This window comes from Nycticebus coucang, chromosome 12 (genome assembly GCF_027406575.1).
Source record: "Nycticebus coucang isolate mNycCou1 chromosome 12, mNycCou1.pri, whole genome shotgun sequence".
Taxonomy (NCBI): domain Eukaryota; kingdom Metazoa; phylum Chordata; class Mammalia; order Primates; family Lorisidae; genus Nycticebus; species Nycticebus coucang.
Window position 1 is genome coordinate 12,939,237 of NC_069791.1, and position 21,708 is coordinate 12,960,944.

At 43.3% G+C, this 21,708-nt stretch overlaps 1 protein-coding gene across 2 annotated transcripts in view; it reads right to left on the reverse strand.

Moving 5' to 3' along the window:
- Positions 1 to 397: 397 nt before the first annotated feature.
- Positions 398 to 21,708, reverse strand: part of SP1 (Sp1 transcription factor) — a 47,808-nt gene continuing 26,497 nt past the window's right edge. For both annotated transcript variants that reach the window (XM_053554395.1, XM_053554393.1), the window contains exons 4-6: positions 8,489 to 8,657; positions 6,435 to 6,634; positions 398 to 5,856 (exon numbers count right to left, since the gene is read on the reverse strand). In XM_053554395.1, coding sequence (XP_053410370.1) covers positions 5,543 to 5,856; positions 6,435 to 6,634; positions 8,489 to 8,657 — 683 coding nt within the window. In that variant the 3' untranslated portion in view covers positions 398 to 5,542. The remainder of the gene's footprint in view (positions 5,857 to 6,434; positions 6,635 to 8,488; positions 8,658 to 21,708) is intronic.

Here is a 21,708-nt window from a genome sequence, read left to right on the forward strand (position 1 = left end):
TTACACCTGTAACTCTAGCACTTTGGGAAGCCAAGACGGGAGAACTGCTTGAGATTAGGAGCAAGAGTGAGACCCTGTCTCTACAAAAAAATAGGAAAATCAACCTGAGGCCACAGCTCTTTAGCCTGGGAAACAGAGACAGACTCTGTCTCAAAAAAAAAAAAAGACAAAATATTAGAGCTGCCCTCATTCTTCTCAGTCCTCCACATTTCTATGTAGTTGTGGCACACTGATCTGATCATAAAACCATTTACCTGTGAGTTAAGTGCAGGGCAACTATATTAATTAACATGTGGGAACACATTATAGTATAGCTGGAAACTTCTGTTGGGTCTAGAATATAAAATTATACCCATGTACCCCATTCCCAACCCTCTCAATACACCAGAGACATATCTTTTTTATTAAAAAACTTTTTTTTAATAGGTTTACAAAGGAGCTACAGACTACATTGAAACTAATCTTTGTACAAAAGGAAAAAAAAAAAAAAAAAGTGCCCCAAAACACCCAGACACAAAAGGTAGGAAGGGGAGACAAGAAAGGAAGATACAAAAGGAGCAGGAAGAAACTTAAAGAGATTAACATCATACATACACAGGAGTGGGGGAGGGGAAGAGCAAGATGAGAGAGCATTTAAAAGCATTTACCCATACAGCCCTGGCGATAACTGGGTTGGAACCAACAACGAACACAGCATGAAACAATTAAGAAGTTTTAAAAGGCAACAGTGGTATGAAGACTGGTTATTGCCAGTGTTAAGACAGAAATAAAACTTGTTTTAGGCACCAGAGATTGGAGCATCTCCCCCTCCCACTAGAGGATGACAGACTCGGGAAGCAGCAGCAAGCTCTGGGGCAACCGCCACTGGTATGTGTAGGTGGTGTTTCCTCAAGTCAATCTCAGCATATCCTTCCCAGTCTTTGTGCCCTAGACTCTAAGCAAGGGATGTCACCAGGGAGAAAAGGAAATATGAAGATCTGCCCCTGTTCACACTGTTCAAGAGCAGTTGCTGGGAAAGTAGAGGGCTGGGCCAACAAAACCCATTCCCTCATGGAGAAGGCACAGTGTTAATTCCTGAAGGCAAAAAATGGGAAAACACATAACTTGCGAGAGTTATCAACTAAGTCCTCCAGCCTGACTCCATTTGTTATGCTTTTTATTTTCTGATGCTGAGCTGGGACTTAAGGGGAGCTGAGGAACAGATCACCACACTTTTACTCCTTTAGCAGAGACAAAGATGACTGGGGCTATTTGATAAGGGGAAAGTGGGACAAAATTCCTCTCTCAAATGAACATTGTGGAGGAAATCTTTTTGGGGGTTTGGGAAGTAAGAGTGGAAAAGACCTAGGGGAGTAATGAAGCCTGGGATTCCCATCTTTTCCTTTCTGATCTAAGACAATGGAGCCAAATCTGGAAGAGGGAATAGGAATTTAAACATAAGGCTGCTTAATGTCTTCCTAGGGGCTGGTGTTTAGGGAAGGCAGACAAAAAAAGAAAAAAAAGAAAAAGAAAGAAAAAAGAAAAAGAAACAGTTCAACCTCAAAGCTGGTCTGCTCATCCTCCTAGAAAAGGTCTGTACCCCCGGAGTAGAGCCAACAGAGGCATGAGAGAGAGCAGAGTCTCCCAAACAAAAGTAATAACCTGCCTGTATTTTATCAGCAGTTTTCAAAAGAAATGTTTTCCGGGGTTGGAGAAGTGCCATATCCTCCCATTTCTCCAAAGCTACTGCTGCCACCTTTCATCCTTGTGCATAAGTTACTAGCTCTCTTCTAAGGGAGGTACATTTCTACAACTTCACATTTCTCCTCCAACCCCAGGGGCTACCCAGCTTCAGGGAGGGGGAAGAAGAGCTATGCAAAGGGCCCCTCACTTGAGGCAGCTAGACGGTCTTCTTTCCTTGGTACTTGATCTCCAAAACTCTTTTGATCTGATCCCAAGGTCCAAAAGGCATTAGGGTACTTACAATGGAATAAAAACTTCAGGCAAGTAGCACCAGGGCTCCCGCAGAAAATAACAGGGGCCTGATTAGCACCCCCAGAAGAACCCCTCAAAAAGAATATAAATTTATTGCGTCCTAGCAAAGATCTGCAGCTTCCAGTATTCACACCATGTGAAGATATTAACAATACAAAATGTTCTGAAAGTCAAAATACCTGCAGTTCATAGTGCTTTCTCAGATTTGTTAAAAAAATACAATGCTTAGTTTCCTATGTAGGATATACAAAAGCAAAAAATATATATATGTATATAGTAGAAATAAATCAGCCATAGTAATTTACAGCTTTTGTCTCCAACCCTCCCGTAATCATAATTTTTACCACACACATCAATCTATACTTTCTAGGATCAAAGGTTCAATTTATTCTGAACCAGGCTGAGAATTATCCATTAAACTGCATTCCATGTAGCACTCACAGGGAGCCAGCTGGGCTGTCCCTGAAGGAAGATGGGTGTGGGTTATTACTGCTCTGGGGAAATAAGACAGATAGTCAAATGATAAACAAATAAATGTGAATGGGTAACCTGAAAAGACAGGGAATAGGAGTTTGCATATCACCACTCCTCTGGGCATCTCCTGCCCTGCAAGTTTTGGTCATTAAAAAACTAATCAAACTCATGAAAAAATTTCAGAATCAATATGCGTATGAGTTACGTTAATTTCTGCTGGCCAAAAGTTCAGGGAAAGGTCATTTTTTTCAGTAATAAGCTCCTAACTCAAGGAATGTAGACAGACCCCTATCTTCCTGTGGAAAAGACTAAGTGGCTCACTGCTGCTGGAAGACAAAAAAGCAGGAGCTGCTTCTGCTTCTGTTTTGGAGCCAAATAAGATACCAGATCTGCAGCTTCCTTAATGAGAAGGAAATAGGGCAAGTGGAAAGAATTGGATATAAATTCACTCATGGTAATGCTAATATAGAGGGTTGTGGGAAAACCAGCAGCTTTTCATCCAAGAAAGAAACATCATCAAATGTTCCTCAATATCATTAAAGCTAGTTTATACCTAATAAGTTTATACTGGAGCGATTCCATTCCTTGAAATGCTCTAGCAAAATACTGCACACTCCAGTGACTTATTCTGCCCCTTTCCTCCAAAAGATGTCAAAGTACATGATTACAGACATAAAATAACACGTTCTAAGTTCTGCCTTTCGGTAGGAATAAAGGGTGTGATAGTGGCTGGACAGAGATGACTTTTACTTCAGCATCAATATAATCTGATCTGGGAAAAGTTCCTTGCAATAGCTCCTGGGTGTTGAAAACAGAATTATATCTGTAGAGAAAGGACCAAATGAAGTGAACTATTGTTTAAAGTATTAACAGTTATTGTAATTCAGGTTAAACAATACAAATGTACCCAAAACCTAATTTGGATAGATTTTATATAAAATATATAGTAGAATCATAGCATCATCTATTTGTAGCCAAAGTAAAAAGATCTGTGAAAAGAATAAAGACTCTGCTATAGATCTGGATGTTGGTTTCATTTTCAAACAAAAAAATAGTTTCTTCTTGAAAAAGTACAGTAGAATATCCCCCACTCATAATTGTAACCTATTTAGCATAAGCAGAGAAATAACCTCAGGAACATACCCAGGTTTTAAGATAGATTTCTAGGTAATGGGCCTGAAAGGCATTTTGATCTGAATTTCCAACAATTTCAAATATAATTTCTCATCTGTGTGTAGATATATACAGGCAAGAGCACACATTCACACACACAGTCATACACAAACATTTAACTTTCTATCAGATTAGGGTAATTTTTTATTGCAGGTCTCTTTTATTATTGGCTAACAGAAAACCTATCCCCAACCTAATAGATTACACACATACACACAGCCATTTCCACACTTCCTCACAGTGAAAAGCTCTCTAACAAGATACCAGAAGGTAGAGAGAGACAATGCTTTAATGGCTGGGCCTTGAGGACAATTCTGGTTGTGTTTAAATATCAATGCAAAACGCACTGAGTTCCCTGCCGCTATAATTTTTGGATCAGTCTTTACTGGAATCAGGCCATGGAAAAAACAGGATGATTTCTTCCAATCTCTCTTACAAATCATAGTGGTAAGACAAGATTTCTTTTGTTCTGGGCTATCATTCCCATGATCATGTGCTCCCTTTTCCCTTAGGAACCATCCAAGTACATACATTTAAGAATAGTTAAGGGAAAAAGATCATTAAGAACCACTGTCTTGTCACTAGTACATGTTCTGGAATTCTGCAGAATGGGAACCCAGAAAGATCTATTGGCTGATGCTCCTTATCAACATAATAGGAAAGAAACTACTACCCAGGATGTTCAAAAGAGGAAGTGTACTTCCTTTTAGAATGCTAACTCAGAAGCCCACACATAAAAGCTTAGAGACAGTGTGGAAGACAGTGGTACCAAAGTCCAAATACTCCACTAGCTCCTGAACCCAAATACCATGAGCCACTTCCTCTTCGAGCAATCTTTTTTTCTACTGAAAAGACCCTATCTATCATTTGACCATTTTTTGACAGTTTATACAAAGTGATTCCAGATTATAACCTTCAAAGGGTCTAATGTACAATTCCACAGAAAAGTTTGGTTCTAAATGCTTAGAGCAGCTGATGAAGGGAGATGCTTTTGACTCTCCAGCACCAAGAAGGTGCCTGCGTCAGCACTATTTTGAACACTCCTTTCACAGCTACCTCAAGCATCGGCCTGGACATCAAGGTTTTTCCATTCTGTTGCTGGGACTAAGGTCTTTAAACGATCAACAGAAGTGCCTCATCCAGGGACCACTAACAAAAAACATCAAATGATCAGGTGACAGAAGGGGAGACAAAAAAAATTAAGTCAGGAAAGGAATACAAGAAGCTGATCCCAAATAAAAAGACAATTATTAGGAAAGGAAAAACATTATGTACGTATATATAAACTAAAAGCAAAGCATATGAATGCTTAATCTGATGGGAAGCCAAGACAACATCTATAGAAAAGCTTGATGTGTCACAACAAGGCTCAGCCATAAGAAAATAAGGCAATATTAAAAAAAAAAAATGACCAAGGTATTTTGGTCACAGAATGGTCTCCTTCCTCCTCCCAGCCAACCCCTGTGAATGCGTCTCTATATATCTTTTTTTTTTATATATATATATATATAATATAGAATCTGTTTTTTGTTAAAAAGTATTTCAATGATCATATATATTTATCAAGGCATGATGGCTTTAGGAAAGGGGGGATCTATCATGGGAGAGCTGAGAAGAAAAATGCAGCAAGGGGAGGCTGGGGTAAGAAATGAAAGAAGAAACTGGGGTCAAACAAATGCTCATCAAAGGGTGGCACCAACAGGATTTTCACTAATGTTTCCCACATTCAAGGAGGCACTGATGATGTAGGTGGGTGCCAAGACCCCATCTCTTCTCTCGTATCCCTTCCCCAATTCTTCCCACCACCATGCATTTTAATGCCTCATGGCTTTCTCTCCCACATGTCTCTTGGACCCACACTACCTTGCATCCCAGGGTTGAGGGGTATGGCCCATATGTCTCTGGCCCCAGATGCCTGATCTCAGAAACCATTGCCACTGATATTAATGGACTGCAGATCCGCCACCTGCATGACGTTGATGCCACTGTTAGCAAGACGGGCAATGCCTTCTGGACAGATGGCCTCCATGGCTACCATGTTGGTGGTAATAAGGGCTGAAGGGGTGGCAGTGCCGCTGCCTTCTGAACCTGCCCCACTGTCCAGGGGCAAAGTGCCCACACTCAAGGCTACACCTGGACCTCCCTTCTTATTCTGGTGGGTCTTAATATGTTTTGACAGATGGTCACTCCTCATGAAGCGCTTAGGGCACTCAGGGCAGGCAAATTTCTTCTCACCTAGGTAAAGAAACAAAAAGAAGGTAAGATGACATGTCAGGAAGTAGGGATAACTTGTCAATTTACTCCCTTCAAACTGCATTAGGCAAAATAAGACTAGTATTAGAAGTTGATAAGAACAAGAAAAACCTAACAATTATCTTTTCCTTTTTGGAGGGAAGAAAAGTAGAGAAAGGTTGAGGGAATACTAAGCATGGAAGGTAGAACTTACCAAAAAAGCCAGGAAAGAAAATATGAAGAATAATTGGGCCAAAGATCCTCTTTCAAAATCCCACTCAAAATCAAGTTCCTTCCTTCTCGCAAGTTTTCCAAATTAACTCAAATTTCATTTGTGACCCAAATATTCAGTTTCAAATAAAAGTTGCTCAGAAATGTTAGTTATTTCCACTGTGATAAAAATGTGTCTAATGGTTTATGAAGTGAGTGTATGATGCCCCATGATCATATCAATGTATACAGTTATGATTTAATAAAAAAAAAAATTAAAAAAAAAAAGAAATGTTAGTTATTTCATAGGTATATTTTGTGTTTTCCATCTGTTTTAGTACTATTTCTCTCTTCTGTAGGCCTTTGCTCACCTGTGTGTGTGCGTTTGTGCCTCTGCAGCTCATCCGAACGTGTGAAGCGTTTCCCACAGTATGACCAGGTACACATGAATGGTCTCTCGCCTGTGTGCCAGCGCAAGTGAGCCCGTAGGTGTGAGGTCTTGCCATATACTTTACCACAGCCTTGGATGTGGCATATGTGCTGTTTCTTTTTGCCAGGATCCCCAGAACCCCTGAAAGTGAGAATAGAACTATTTATCATTCATTCTAGAGTATGGTGTCAACCTAGCTCACAGCAACCTGAAACTCTTAGATTGAAGAGATCCTCTTGCCTCAGCCTCCCAAGTAGCTGGGACTATAGGCATGCAACACAATGCCCAGTTAATTTTTCTATCTTTAGTAGAGACAGGGTCTCACTCTTGTTCAGGCTGGCCTCAAACTCCTAAGCTCAAGAGCTCTTCCCACCTCAGCCTTTCAGAGTGCTGGGATTATAGGCATGAGCCACCATGACCACCTAGAGACAGAAATTAAAGAACCACAAAGTGGGTGGCGCCTGTGGCTCACTGGGTAGGGTGCCAGCCCCATATACTGAGGGTGGCAGGTTCAAACTCGGCCCTGGCCAAACTGCAACCAAAAAATAGTCAGGCATTGTGGTGGGCACCTGTAGTACCAGCTGCATGGGAGGCTGACACAAGAGACTCGCTTAACCCCAGGAGTTGGAGGTTGCTGTGAGGTGTGATACTACAGCACTCTACTGAGGGCGATAAAATGAGACTCTGTCTCTTAAAACAAACAAACAAATACAAAAATAAATAAAATAAAGAACCAGAAAGTATCAATAGTAATTATCAACCAACTCAAAACTAATTTAAACGTTTTTATAAAAACAGTCTTCTTACCTTGGCGCCTGTAGCTCAAACAGCTAAGGCACCCACCACATACACCAGAGCTAGCAGGTTCAAACCCAGCTTGAGCCTCTCAAACAACAATGACAACTACAACTGAAAAATAGCCGGGCGCTGTGGCAGGTGCCTGTAGTCCCAGCTACTTGGGAGGCTGAGGCAAGAGAATGGCTTAAGCCCAGGAGTCTAAGGTTGCTGTGAGCTATGATGCCACATCACTCTACCCAGGGTGAAAGCTTGAGGCTCTGTCTCAAAAAAAAAAAAAAGTCTTCTTTTTTGTATTAAAAGATAAATCACAAGCTGATTATACTTCATTTTTTTCTTGAGACAGAGTGGCGTGATGTCCTAGCTCACAGCAATCTCAAACTCTTGGGCTCAAATGATTCTCTTACCTCAGCCTCCCTAGTGGCTGGGGCTACTGGCACCTGTCACAAAGCCTGGCTAGTCTTCTCTACTTTTAGTAGAGATGGGGTCTCACTTTTGCTCATGCCAGTCTTGAACTCCTCGTCAAGGAGTTCCTAATCCCCAGCACAATAGGAGGCTGAGGCGGGTGGATTACTTGAGATCAGGAGTTTAAAGTCAGGCTGAGCAAGAGCAAGACCTCATCTCTAATCAATAGCCTGACGTTGCGGCGGGTGCATGTAGTCCCAGCTACTCAGGAGGGTGAGGCAAGAGAATTGTTTGAGCACAAGAGTTTGAGGTTGCTGTCAGCTACACCACAGCACTCCACTGAGGACAACAAAGTGAGACTCTGTCTCAAAAATAAATAAATAAATAATATGTGAATAAAATTAAAAAATAAGGTATTAGTAATGAGAAAATTTGTCAGAATATTGCATTCTAGGACCCTTGAGATTCTTTGTTGTTTCTTTTCTTTTCTTTTTTTTTTGAGACAGTCTCACTCCATCACCCTGAGTGGAGTGCCGGGGAGTCCTAGATCACACCTTAATGCTTAACCTTAATCTAACCTTAAAGGCTTGGGCTTTAAGCACTCCTCTTGCCTCAACCTCTTGAGTAGATGGGACTATAGGAGCCCGCCCCAACGCATGGCTATTTTCAGAGACAGGGGTCTTGCTCTTGCTGAGGCTGGTCTCAAACCGGTGAATTGAGACAATCCATCCACCTCGGCCTCCCAAAGTGCTCAGTTATGGGCCTGAGCCACAGCACCTGGCTAGGCCAACTCACCTTCCCTCACTATCTTTACAGTAGGGGCATGTGCATGCTTCCCGCCGGGTCCTCCGACCAGCTTGAGGTTGAGGATCTGGGCTATTCTCTCCTTCCTCTCCACCTGCTGTGTCATCATGTATTCCATCACCACTAGCCCCATGAAGACCAAGCTGACCTCCATGATCACCTGAAATTAAGAAAAAAAAAAAAGTCAAGGTGGAAAGTAAGGAAGTTATCACAGTCCCAGTCATCTCAGGGAAACCCTACGTTCACAGTACCACTTCATCAAACTTATGAAGCCACATTCATTGATACTTCAAATACTTAAAATCTCAAGAATGGCCAGGCTTGGTGGCTCACACCTGTAATCCTAGCACTGTGGGAAGCCAAGGTGGGTGGATTCCTTGAGCTCACGGGTTCGAGACCAGCCTGAGCCAGAGTGAGACCCCATCTCTACTAAAAATACAAAACACATTGGGCAGTGCCTGTGGCTCAGCGGGTAGGGCACCAGCCCCATATGCCGAGGGTGCTGGGTTCAAACCCAGCCCCGGCCAAACTGCAACAAAAAAATAGCAGGCGTTGTGGCGGGTGCCTGTAGTCCCAGCTACTTGAGAGGCTGAGTCAAGAGAATCGCCTAAACCCAAGGATTTAGAGGTTGCTGTGAGTTGTGTGACGCCACGGCACTCTACCGAGGGTGATAAGGTGAGACTCTGTCTCTACAAAAAAAAATAAAATAAAAAAATAAAAAAAAAATACAAAACACTGAGGCAAGAGGATCATTTGAGCCCAAGAATTGGAGGTTGCTGTGAGCTATGATGTCACCATGGCACTCTACCCAGGGTGACAACTTGAGACTCTATGTCAAAAAACAAACAAACAAACAAAAAACCCTCAGGAATCACTGAGAATTCAAAGAACCAAAAATATATAAAAATTTGATCAATCTCATTTAAAAAATATACTTCCACTTAGAATGAATTTGTAACTTTTCACCTATCAGATTAACAAAAGCTGAAACTCTAATAATATACAGCAATGGCAAAGGGATAGGGAAATAGGCATTTTCATATACAGGTGGTATAAATTTGTACAGCCTTTTTTTTTTTTTTTTTTTTAAATTGAGACAGAGTCTCAAACTGTCACCCTGGGTAGAGTGCTGTGGCATCATAACTCACAGCAACCTCCAACTCTTGGGCTCAAGCCATCCTCCTTCCTCAGTGTTTCTATTTTTAGTAGAGACAGGCATCTTTTTTTTTTTTTCCTTAAGTAAGAACCAAGCTTTATTTATTTACAAAAAAAAGAAAAAGAAAAAGTTGGGGGCAAGGAGGAAGACAAGTTTTACACAAAAGTACTACAATGATAACTCCCTTTGGTAAAAAGTGTAGTAAATGTCTTGTACATGTGTTCACAGGTACTAAATCTGAAGCCACATATTACTATGGTACACAATAAGCTAGAGCACTTATGCTACCACATCAAAGAGAGATGGGCATCTTAATTTTGCTCAAGCTGCTCTTGAACTTGTGAGCTCAAGCTATTTACCTCCCAGAGTGCTAAGATTATAGGCATGAGCCACTGTGCCCTGGCTAAATTTGTACAACCTTTTTAAAGGACAATTTGGAAATATTAAATATGTAAGTACAGGGGCTTTGTGTGGTGGCTCATGCCTGTAATCCCAACATTCTGGGAGGCCAAGATGGGTGGACTGCCTCAGCTCAGGAGTTTGAGACCACCCTCCAGCAAGAGAGAGACATTGTCTGTACTAAAAATAGAAAAACTAGCCAGGCCCAAAACATTAAACACATTGTAGCTAATTTTATTAGGAAAAAAAAGAAACTAATTTTTTCTTTTTGAGACAGTGTCACCCTGTGGCCCTGGGTAGAATGCCCTAGCATCATAGCTCACAACAATCTCAAACTCGTAGGCTCAAGCGATCCTCTTGTCTTATCCTTCCAAATAGCTGGGACTGCAGGAGCCCTCCCTAACACCTGGCTAGTTTTTCTATTTTTTAGCAGAGGTGGCGGGGAGAAGGTCTCAAGAAATCCTGAGACCTGAGCTCAAGAAAACCACCCACCTTGCCCCCGGGAACCCCAGAGTGCTAGGATTACAGGTGAGAGCCACCCTGCCCAGCCTAAAATTCACCTTTTAGATCAATTTAGACCAAGGCTCTCAAATGTGGCCATTATGCTCTAGTAGATATTTAGCAATGTCTGTGAACTTCTTTTTCCTTTTGGAGATAGGGTTTTACTATATTGCCCAGGCTGGCCTCCAATTCCTGGCCTCAAGTAATCTTCCTGCCTCAGTCTCCCAAGTAGCTATGACTAAAGGCATGAGGCACCATACTCAAGGATCAGCAGACAGTTTTGATTGTCATGTCTGGTATCCGGTGCCTTTAAACATGCTATAATGTACAAGACTGCCCACTCCTCCCCCACAACAAAAAATAATGTTCAAGCAGAAAAACAATAGTGTTGAAAAGTATGTGGCGGCGCCTGTGGTTCAAGGAGTAGGGCGCCGGTGCCATATGCCAGAGGTGGTGGGTTCAAACCCAGCCCTGGCCAAAAAAAACAAAAAAAAAGAAAAGTATGGTAATGTGACCACTAATATAAGCAAGACATAGAATATTTCCATTCTCAGTGCTGGGCTCGGTGGCTCAATCTATCCACACACCTTGTCCTCCAAGAGTGCTAAGATTATAGGTGAGGCCGAGGTGGGTGGATTGCTCACAGGTTCAAGAAAAGCCTGAGCCAGAGCGAGACCTTGTCTCTAAAAATGGCCAGGCATTGTGGCAGGCACCTGTAGTCCCATCTACTCAAGAGGCTAAGGTAAGGGGATCACTTGAGCCCAAGAGTTTGAGGTTGCTGTGAGCTGTGACACCAGAGCACTCTACTGAGGGCAACACAGTGAGACTCTGTCTCAAAAAAAAAAGAAAGAAAGAAAAAAGATATCCTATATTTTATACTAATTACCTGCTACTTTGCATGTCTTTCATATTACTTTCTTTTCTTTTCTTTTTTGTAGAGCCAGTGTCTCACTCTGTCACCCTCGGCAGAGTACCGTGGCTTCACACTGTTCACAGCAACCTCCAACTCCTGGGCCCAGGCAATTCTCTTGCCTCAGCCTCCCAAGTAGCTGGGACCACAGGTGCCTGCCACAATGCCCGACTATTTTTTTTTTTTGTAGAGACAGAGTCTCACTGTACCGCCCTCGGGTAGAGTGCCGTGGCGTCACACGGCTCATAGCAACCTCTAACTCTTGGGCTTATGCAATTCTCTTGCCTCAGCCTCCCGAGCAGCTGCCGACTATTTTGTTGTTGTTGTTGTAGTTTGGCCAGGGCCAGGCTTGAACTTGCCACCCTCAGTATATGGGGCTGATGACCTACCAACTAAGCCACAGGTGCCTCCCCATATTATTTTCTTTCAATCTTAATCCCTTTAGCTTTTTGTTTTATTTTAGTGACAGTCTCACTTTGTCATCCATGGTAGACTGCTGTGGCATACTAGCTCACAGCAACCTCAAACTCTTGGGCTCAAGTATCCTCTTCTGAGCCTCCCAAATAGCTGGAACTATAGGTGCTGGCCACAATACCTGGCTAGTTTTTTAGGGACAGGGTCTCGCTCTTGCTCAGGCTGGTCTCAAACTCATGAGCTCAAGGGATCCATCACCTCAACCACCCCCTTTGCCCCTGCTCGGATTACAAGCGAGAGCCACCTCGCCTGCCCTCATTTCTTTCTTTCTTTTTTTTTTTATTTTTGAGATAGAGTCTCACTTTATAGCCCTTGGTAGAGTACTATGGCATCATAGCTCACAACAACCTCAAACCCTTGGGCTCAAGCGATTTTGTCTCAGCCTCCCAAGTAGGACTACAGGCAACTGCCACAACACCCAGCTATTTTTTTTCTTAGAGACAGGGCTCAGGCTGGTCTCCAACCCGTGAGCTCAGGCAAGCCACCCACCTCGGCCTCCCAGAGTGCTAGGATTACAGGTGTGAGACACCGCACCGGCTTTTTTTTTTTTGAAGACAGAGTCTCACTCTGTCATCCTGGGTAGAGTGATATGTCATCATAACTCGCGGCAACCTCAAACACTTGGGCTCAAGTGATTCTGTCTCAGCCTCCTAAGAACATGGGACTACAGGCTCCTACCACAACACCTGACTAGTTTTTTTATTTTTAGTAGAGACGAGGGTCTCATTCCTGCTAAGGCTGATCTCGAACTCGTGGGCTCAAGTGATCTACCTGCCTCAGTCTCTTAAGAGTGCCTATGTGGGGCGGCGCCTGTGGCTCAGTGAGTAGGGCGCCGGCCCCATATGCCAAGGGTGGCAGGTTCATACCCAGCCCTGGCCAAACTGCAACAAAAAAAAAAAAAAAAAAGAGTGCCTATGCGTGAGCTACCACAATCGGCCGGTTTATTAATTTCAGATTTTACCTCCATTCCCTTTAGTTTACTGGATCCTACAGAACACCTTCACAATTTTAGTTATTGTTCTGGATGATCTCCAGTGAATACCTGTTGGAGATTCAAAGTTTCCTCCATTCTCAGAACCACTGAGAAAACCTGTTGCCTCCTCCTGCTTGTTCCCTCATAGATGCCAATAATCTGTAGATCTCATAGTTTGTTCTCATCTGCTGGTATTCTATAGATCATTGCAAATATAAGATTTCATTACAGAGTTTTTGGGTCTTCTGTCCTAGTAAATCTAGGATAGTAATTAGTAACTCCCCTAGTAACTCTGTGTTAACTACATTTTAGAACAATTTTAGATTTATAGAAAAATTACAAAGAGGCTGGGTCAGTGGCTCACGCCTATAATCCTAGCACTTGGGGAGGACGAAGCATGAGGATTGCTTGAACTCAGGAGCCTTATCAAGAGCAAGACCCCATTATCTAGGGCGGCGCCTGTGACTCAATCGGTAAGGTTGAGGGTGGCGGGTTCAAACCCGGCCCTGGCTGAACTGCAACTAAAAAAATAGCCGGGCGTTGTGGCGGGCGCCTGTAGTCCCAGCTACTCGGGAGGCTGAGGCAAGAAAATCGCTTAAGCCCAGGAGTTGGAGGTTGCTGTGAGCTGTGATGCCACGGTACTTTACCGAGTGCCATAAAGCGAGACTCTGTCTCTACAAAAAAAAAAAAAAAAAGACCCCATATCTACTAAAGATGCCACCTCCAGCATATGGAGCCGGCACCCTACTCCTTTGAGCCACAGGCACTGCCCTGCTTTTTAAGTTAACTAATTTGTCTACTTCTTTTTTTTTTTTTTTAAGTAACCTGTCCTTTGAAGCCATACCATCAACTTTTCTCCAGCTATGAAAAGTCCTGGATGGCATCTTCTTCTAACAGAAGGTCTCGCTCTGGCTCAGGCTTTTCTTGAACCTGTGAGTAATCCACCCACCTCGGCCTCACCTGTAATCTTAGCACTCTTGGAGGACAAGGCGTGTGGATAATAGCTTGAGCCACCAAGCCCAGCACTGAGAATGGAAATATTCTATGTCTTGTTTATATTAGTGTTTAGTATGGCCACCTTCATCAATCATCTTAGCTATATCCTCTGGATAACTTGCTGAAGCTTCTACATCAGTATCACACACTTTACCTTCATGTACCAACCTCTATTAGCCTCAAACCTTTCTTTTGTAGCCTTCTCACCTCTCTTAGTCTTTACAGAATTGAAGAGAGTCAGTTAGAGCCCTATTCTGGATTAGGCTTTGGCTTCAGGGAATGGAATATTGTAGCTGGTTTGATATTTTATCCAAACCACTAAATTTTTCTCCATTATCGCAATAAGACTGTTTTGCTTTTCTTCTTTTGTAAAAAGAGACAGGGTCTCACTATGTTGTTCAGGATGGACTTGAATTCCTGGGCTCAAGCAATCTTCAGTCTCTCAAGCAACTGGGACCACTTGAGTAGGCATATACCACCTTACCCAGCTTGGTTTTGATTTCTTTTTTTGTTTTTCCTAAGCTTTAAAATTTTAAGGGGATAAAAATGTTTTTGTTACACGGCTTGAGTCATGGGTATAAATGTGCCCATCACCCAAATAAATTTCACTGTACCCACAGGTTTTTGTCCCTTTTTCTTTCCCCAGTTTTGCTGTCTTAACATTCGTATGTTCACTGGAACAGTACTTTTAATTTCCTTCAAGAACTTTTAGCTGGGCATGGTTTCTCATGCCTCTAATCCTAGCACTCTGGGAGGCTTAGGCAGGTAGACTGCTTGAACTCAGGAGTTCGAGACCACCCTGAGCAAGAGCAAGACTCCACCTCCACTAAAAATAGACTAGGTGGGCAAGTGCCTATAGCTCAACGGAGTAGGGCACCAGCCCCATATGCCAGAGGTGGCAGGTTCAAACCCAGCCCCTGCCAAAAACTGCAAAAAAAAAAAAAAAGAAAGAAAAAACTGGCTCGGCGCCTGTGGCTCAAGCGGCTAAGGCGCCAGCCACATACACCTGAGCTGGCGGGTTCAAATCCAGCCCAGGCCCGCCAAACAACAATGATGGCTGGAACCAAAAAATAGCCAGGCATTGTGGCGGGCGCCTGTAATCCCAGCTACTTGGGAGGCGGAAACAGGAGACTCGCTTGAGCCCAGGAGTTTGAGGTTGCTGTGAGCTATGATGCCACAGCACTCTACCCAGGGCAATAGCTTGAGGCTCTGTCTCAAAAAAAAAAAAAAAAAAAAAGAAAAAAGAAAAGAAAAAACTTGGTAGGCATGGTGGCAGGGGCCTATAGTCCCAACTACCTGGGAGATGTAGGCAAGAGGATCACTTGAGCCCAAGAGTTTGAGGTTGTTATAAACTATGACCCACTCTACCAGAGTGAGACTGTCTAAAAAAAAAAAAAAAAAAAAGAAAGAACTTTGTGGCTAGGCACAGTGGCTCACGTCTGTAATCCCAGCACTTGGGAGGCCAACGTGGGTGGATTACCTGAGCTCACAGGTCCAGCCTGAGCAAGAGCAAGACCCCATTTCTAAAACTAGCTGGGTGTTGTGACGGGGGTCTGTAGTCTTAGTTAATTGGGAGGCTGAGGCAAGAGGATTACCTGAATCCAAGAGTTTGAGGTTGCTATGAGCTAAGATGCCATGGCACTCTACTGAGGTGTGACCAAATGAGACTCTATCTCAAAAAGATAAATAAATAAATAAATAAATAAGAGAACTCTTCTTTTGTACTCACAACTTGCTATATGGAATAAAAGGCCTAGTTTTGGATCTATCTTAACTTTTGACATACCTGCTTCGATAAACTTAATTATGTCTAGCTTTTTTTTTTTTTTCCGTTCTTTGAGACTGGTTCTCATTTTGTCACCCTTGGTAGAGGATCGTGGCATCACAGCTCACAGCAACCTCCAGCTCTTGGACTCAGGAGATTCTCTTGCCTCAGCCTCCCAAGTAGCTGGGACTACAGGCGCCCACCATAATGCCCGGCTATTTTTTTTGTTCCAGTTTGACGGGGCTGGTTTTGAACCCGCCACCCTCGGTATATGGAGCCAGCGCCCTACTCACTGAGCCACAGGCGCCGCCCTATGTCTAGCTTTTGATTTAAAGTGTAAAATGTGCAGCTCTTCCTTTCTTTTCTCTTTTTTTTTTTTTTTGAGACAGAATCTCAAGCTGTCGCCCTGGGTAGAGTGCCAAGGCGTCACAGCTCACAGCAACCTCAAACTCTTGGGCTTAAGCGATTCTCTTGCCTCAGCCTCCCAGGTACCTGCTACAAGGCCCGGCTATATTTTGGTTGTAGTTGTCATTGTTGTTTGGCAGGCCCGGGCTGGATTCGAACCCGCCAGCTTCACTGTATATGGCTGGCGCCCTAGCTGCTGAGCTGTAGGCGCCAAGACAGCTCTTCTTTTCAACTGAACACATAGAGGCCATTATACAGTTATTAACTGGCCTCTAACACTACACAAATTTGAAAACTAGCCAAGCATGGGGGTACACATTCACTGAACCAGCCACCTAGCTACTTGGGAGGCTGAGGCAAGAGGATCCTTTTAAAGTCGAGGAACTGGATGTTGCTGTGAGCTATAATGACACTACTGCACTTTAGTTCAGGCAACAAAGCAAGATGCTGTTTCAAATTAAGTGAATAAGGGCGGCGCCTGTGGCTCAGTTGGTAAGGTGCCGGCCCCATATACCGAGGGTGGCGGGTTCAAACTCGGCCTCGGCTGAACTGCAACCAAAAAATAGCTGAGCGTTGTGGCGGGCGCCTGTAGTCCCACCTACTCGGGAGGCTGAGGCAAGAGAATCGCTTAAGCCCAGGAGTTGGGGGTTGCTGTGAGCTGTGTGAGGCCACGGCATTCTACCAAGGGCTATAAAGTGAGACTCTGTCTCTACAAAAAATATATATATATATCAAATTAAGTGAATAAATAATTTAAAAATAAATATAAAAAATTGGGTACCTAGTTTTCACTACGTACAGGGCAACCAGCACAAACATAGCAATAGGTCTCACCAGTAGGTGTCACTGTAACTATGTGACAGAAAGGAATTAAAGTCTCGCCCTCCCAGGGAAGAGGTTTCATTTCCTTTTTTTTTTTTTTTTTGAGACAGGCTCACTTTGTCACCCTCAGTAGAGTGCGGTAGTGTCACAGCTCATAGCAACCTTTAACTCGTGGGCTTAAGCCATTCTCTTGCCTTAGCCTCCCAAGTAGCTAGGACTATGCACCCCCCACCGTCCCGCCCTTCCCCCACCACAAAGCCTATCTATTTTTTCTGTTGTTGCAATTGTTGTTTTTTTGGCAGGCCCAGGCTGGGTTCAAACCCACCTGCCTGGGTGTATGTGGCCAGCACCCTAACCACTGACCTACAGGTGCTGAGCCAGACAAGAGGTTTAAAATGAAAAAAAAAAAAAAAAAAAAAAAAGAGTGGGGGAGAAATAAAACACACAAATTTTAAAGGATACCATTTGAGAGAGTTTGCTCATGCCTGTAATCCTAACACTATGGGAGGCTGAGGTAGGTGGACTGCTTGAGCTCAGGAGTTTCAGACCAGCCTGAGCAGAGCAAGATCCTATCTCTATTAAAAATACAAAAACTAAGGAGGATCACTTGAGCCTAGGAGTTCGAGGCTGCAGTGAGCTACGATGATGACATGGCACTCTATCCAGGGTGACAGAATGAGACTCTGTCTCAAAAAAAAAAAAAAAAAAAAAAAGTATTTCAGATGTCTCTCTATCAAAACTAGATTTTAGGCTTGGTGTCCATACCACAGTGGTTACGGTGCCAATCACATACACTGAGGGTGGTGGGTTCGATCCTGGCTACTTGGGAGGCTGAGGCAAGAGAATTGCTTGAGCCCAAGAGTTTGAGGTTGCCATGAGCTATAATACCACAGCACTCTACCAAAGGCGACATAGTGAGACTCTGTCTCAAAAACAAACAAAAAAACAACTACATTTTATTCCAGCTTTGGTAATCTTTCCATAAAAGTCTACTTTTACATTACCCGACATTAATACAAAGGCATAGACTGGTATAATATTCATTTAAATACAGTACATACATGCCAAAGATAATGTGGAGGAGGAGGAGGGGCATAAAGATTAAAAGAATAGGATTGGTGCTGTAGCTCAAGCCGCTAGAGCACCAGCCACATACAGGTGCCAGAGTTGGTAGGTTCGAATCCAGCCTGGGCCCACCTAAAAATTAGGTAACCATTTTTTTATATTTCTCTTTAAATTATTTTTTTTTATTTTATTATTATTTTTTGTTTGTTTGTTTTTTGGCCAGGGCTAGGTTTGAACCCGCCACCTCTGGCATATGGGACCGGCGCCTTACTCCTTGAGCCACAGGCGCCGCCCATCTTTAAATTATTTATTCATTTAATTTATTTAAAACAACAATAACAACTACAACCAAAAATAGCCAGGCGTGACAGGCGACTGTAGTCTCAGCTACTTGGGAGGCTAAGGCAAAGAATCGCGTAAGCTCAAGAGTTTGAGGTTGCTGTGAAGTAACTGTAAAGCCACAGCATTCTACCCATGGCAACACCTTGAGACTCTTGTCTCAAAAAAAAAAAAAAAAAAATTAGAAGAATACAGTCAAGGCCGGGTGCAGTGGCTCATACCTGTAATCCTAGCACTCTACGAAGCCGAGGTGGGTGGACTGCCTGAGCTCACTGGTTCGAGACTAGCCTGAGCAAGAGGGAGACCCTGTCTCTAAAAAAAATTGCTGGGTGTTGTGGTGGGTGCCTGTAGTCCCAGCTACTTGGGAGGCTGAGGCAACAGAATGGCTTCAGCCCAAGCAAGAGTTTAAGGTTGCTGTGAGCTGTGATGCCATAGCACTCTACCAAGGGCGACATAGTGAGACTCTGTCTCAAAAATAAAAAAGTAAAAAAAAGGGGAAACCCTGGTAATATCAAATTCAATTACCAATGGCTCTGAAACAGCAATAAAAGAATACTATGAAACGACAAAAAATACTCTATTATCTGCAATTGTTTCTTTTTTTTTTTTGTAGAGACAGAGTTTCACTTTACTGCCCTCGGTAGAGTGCCGTGGCGTCACACGGCTCACAGCAACCTCTAGCTCTTGGGCTTATTTGATTCTCTTGCCTCAGCCTCCCGAGCAGCTGGGACTACAGGCGCTCACCACAACGCCGGGCTATTTTTTTGTTGTTGCAGTTTGGCTGGGGCTGGGTTTGAACCCACCACCTTCGGCATATGGGGCTGGCGCCCTACTCACTGAGCCACAGGCGCCGCCCTGCAATTGTTTCTTACCACTGAATTTACCAATGAATAAGGAAAATCATACTAGAGACTTCAAATTATACTTAATCCTCATTAAAAATAGCTTACACTGGGTGTGGAGACTCACACCTGTAATTTCAGCACTTTAGAGGCAGAAGGATTGCTTGAGGCCAGGAGTTCGAGACCCACTTGAGCAATAGAGACCTTGTATCTACTCTCGCACATACAAATCAGTAGAGCATGGTGGCACACATCTGTAATCCCAGCTACTAGAGAGGTTAAGCCACGAGAGAGGATGAAATGAGTCCCAGAGTTTGAGGTTGCAATGAGCAATAAATAATGCCACTGCACTTGTAGCCTGGGCAATGGCGCAAGACCCTGTATCTCAATCGATACATCAATCAATCAATCAATCAGAATAACTTGGGATTGATTACTAGTACAGAAATAGGTGTTCTGAGTGTATGTCATCTTTAAATAAAAAAGCAACAATGTAGATTTAATTTTATGTTATAGAGATTTTCTTTCTTTTTTGAGACAGTTTTAGTTTGTCGCCCTCGGTAGAGTGCCATGGCATCACTGCTCACAGCAACCTCAAACTTTTGGGCTTAAGCAATTCTCTTGCTTCAGCCTCATGAGTAGCTGGGACTACAGCCTGCCACAACACTTGGCTACTTTTTTTGAGACAGAGTCTCCCTCTTGCTCAGGCTGGTCTGAAACCTGTGAGATCAAGCAATTCACCCATCTCAGCCTCTCAAAAGTTGGGATTACAGGCGTGAGCCACAGCACCCGGCTCTAGAGATTTTCTTGCATGAAATATAGCAATGAGATACTATGGGATTATAAAACCATAACAGAGGCTGGTCTGTAGGCAGTGAGTTACCTCATTGGACTGTTCACAAGTCAGTTACAGATTAATTAAACTCCATGTTCTAACTTTCCCCCTTTCTCACAATTGCACTTGCCTAGTCTTTAAATGATTACGATATGATATGATATGATGCAAGAATACTGAAGTAGGGCGGCGCCTGTGGCTCAGTCGGTAAGGCGCTGGCCCCATATACCGAGGGTGGCGGGTTCAAACCCAGCCCCGGCCAAACTGCAACCAAAAAATAGGCGGGCGTTGTGGCGGGCGCCTGTAGTCCCAGCTACTCGGGAGGCTGAGGCAAGAGAATCGCTTAAGCCCAGGAGTTGGAGGTTGCTGTGAGCTGTGTGAGGCCACGGCACTCTACCGAGGGCCATAAAGTGAGACTCTGTCTCTACAAAAAAAAAAAAACAAAACAATACTGAAGTAGAAACATACACAGAAAAGATAACATAAGGTTGGGTGTGGTAGCTCACGCCTGTAATCCTAGCACTCTAGGAAGTCGAGGTAAGTGGATTGCCTCAGCTCACAGGTTCAAGACCAGCCTTAGTTGGGCAGTGCCCATAGTTCAGCCAGCTAAAACAATAATGACAACTGCAACAAAAAATAATAACTGGGCATTGTGGCAGGCACATGTAGTCCCAGCTACTTGCAAGACTGAGGCAAGAGAACCACTTAAGCCCAAGGGTTTCAGGTTGCTGTGAGCTGTAACGCTAGAGCACTCTACACAGGGCGACATAATGAGACTCTGTCTTAAAAACAAACAAACAGCATCACAAGAATGGAGAAGCATGAATCCTATGTACTCAATTTTGATATGAGGACAATTAATGACAATTAAGGTTATGGGCGGGGAGGAAAAGCAGAAAGAGGGACGGAGGGAGGGGGGTGGGGCCTTGATGTGTGTCACACTTTATGGGGGCAAGACATGATTGCAAGAGGGTCTTTACCTAACAATTGCAATCAGTGTAACCTGGCTTATTATACCCTCAATGAATCCCCAACAATAAAAAAAAAAAAAAAAAAAGAAAAAAACAAACAGAAAACCAGCCTGAGCTAGAGTTCAACCTTATCTCTAAAAATAGTCGGGTGTGGTGGCAGGCACCTATAGTCCCAGCTACTTGGGAGGCTGAGGCAAGAGAATTGCTTGAGTCCAAGAGTTGGAGGTTACTGTGAGCTATGATGCCACAGCACTCTACTGAGGGAGACAAAGTAAGACTCTGTCTCCAAAAAAAAAAACAAAAAGAAAAGATAGGGCGGCACCTGAGGCTCAAAGGAGTAGGGCACCGAGCCCACATACCGGTGATGGCGGGTTCAAACCCAGCCTTGGCCAAAAACTGCAAAAAAAAAAAAAGAAAAAAAAAGAAAAGATAAATTAAACTAATTAAGGGTGGTGCCTGTGTCTCAAAGGAGTAGGGCACCAGCCCCATATGCTAGAGGTGGAGGGTTCAAACCCAGCCCCGGCCAAAATAACAAAACAAAACAAACAAACAAAAAAATTAAACTAATTAAACACAAGTATCCTAGAGATTGTCTCCCATTCATAAAACCTAATTAATTTCTCCAGTAAAACCTAAAAAACAACAACAACAAAAAAAAGAGTAATAGTCAACTATAAATAAGGTTCTTCTCTTCATTTTTTTTTTTTTTTTTTTTAATTTGGCCGGGGCTGGGTATGAACCCGCCACCTCCGGCATAT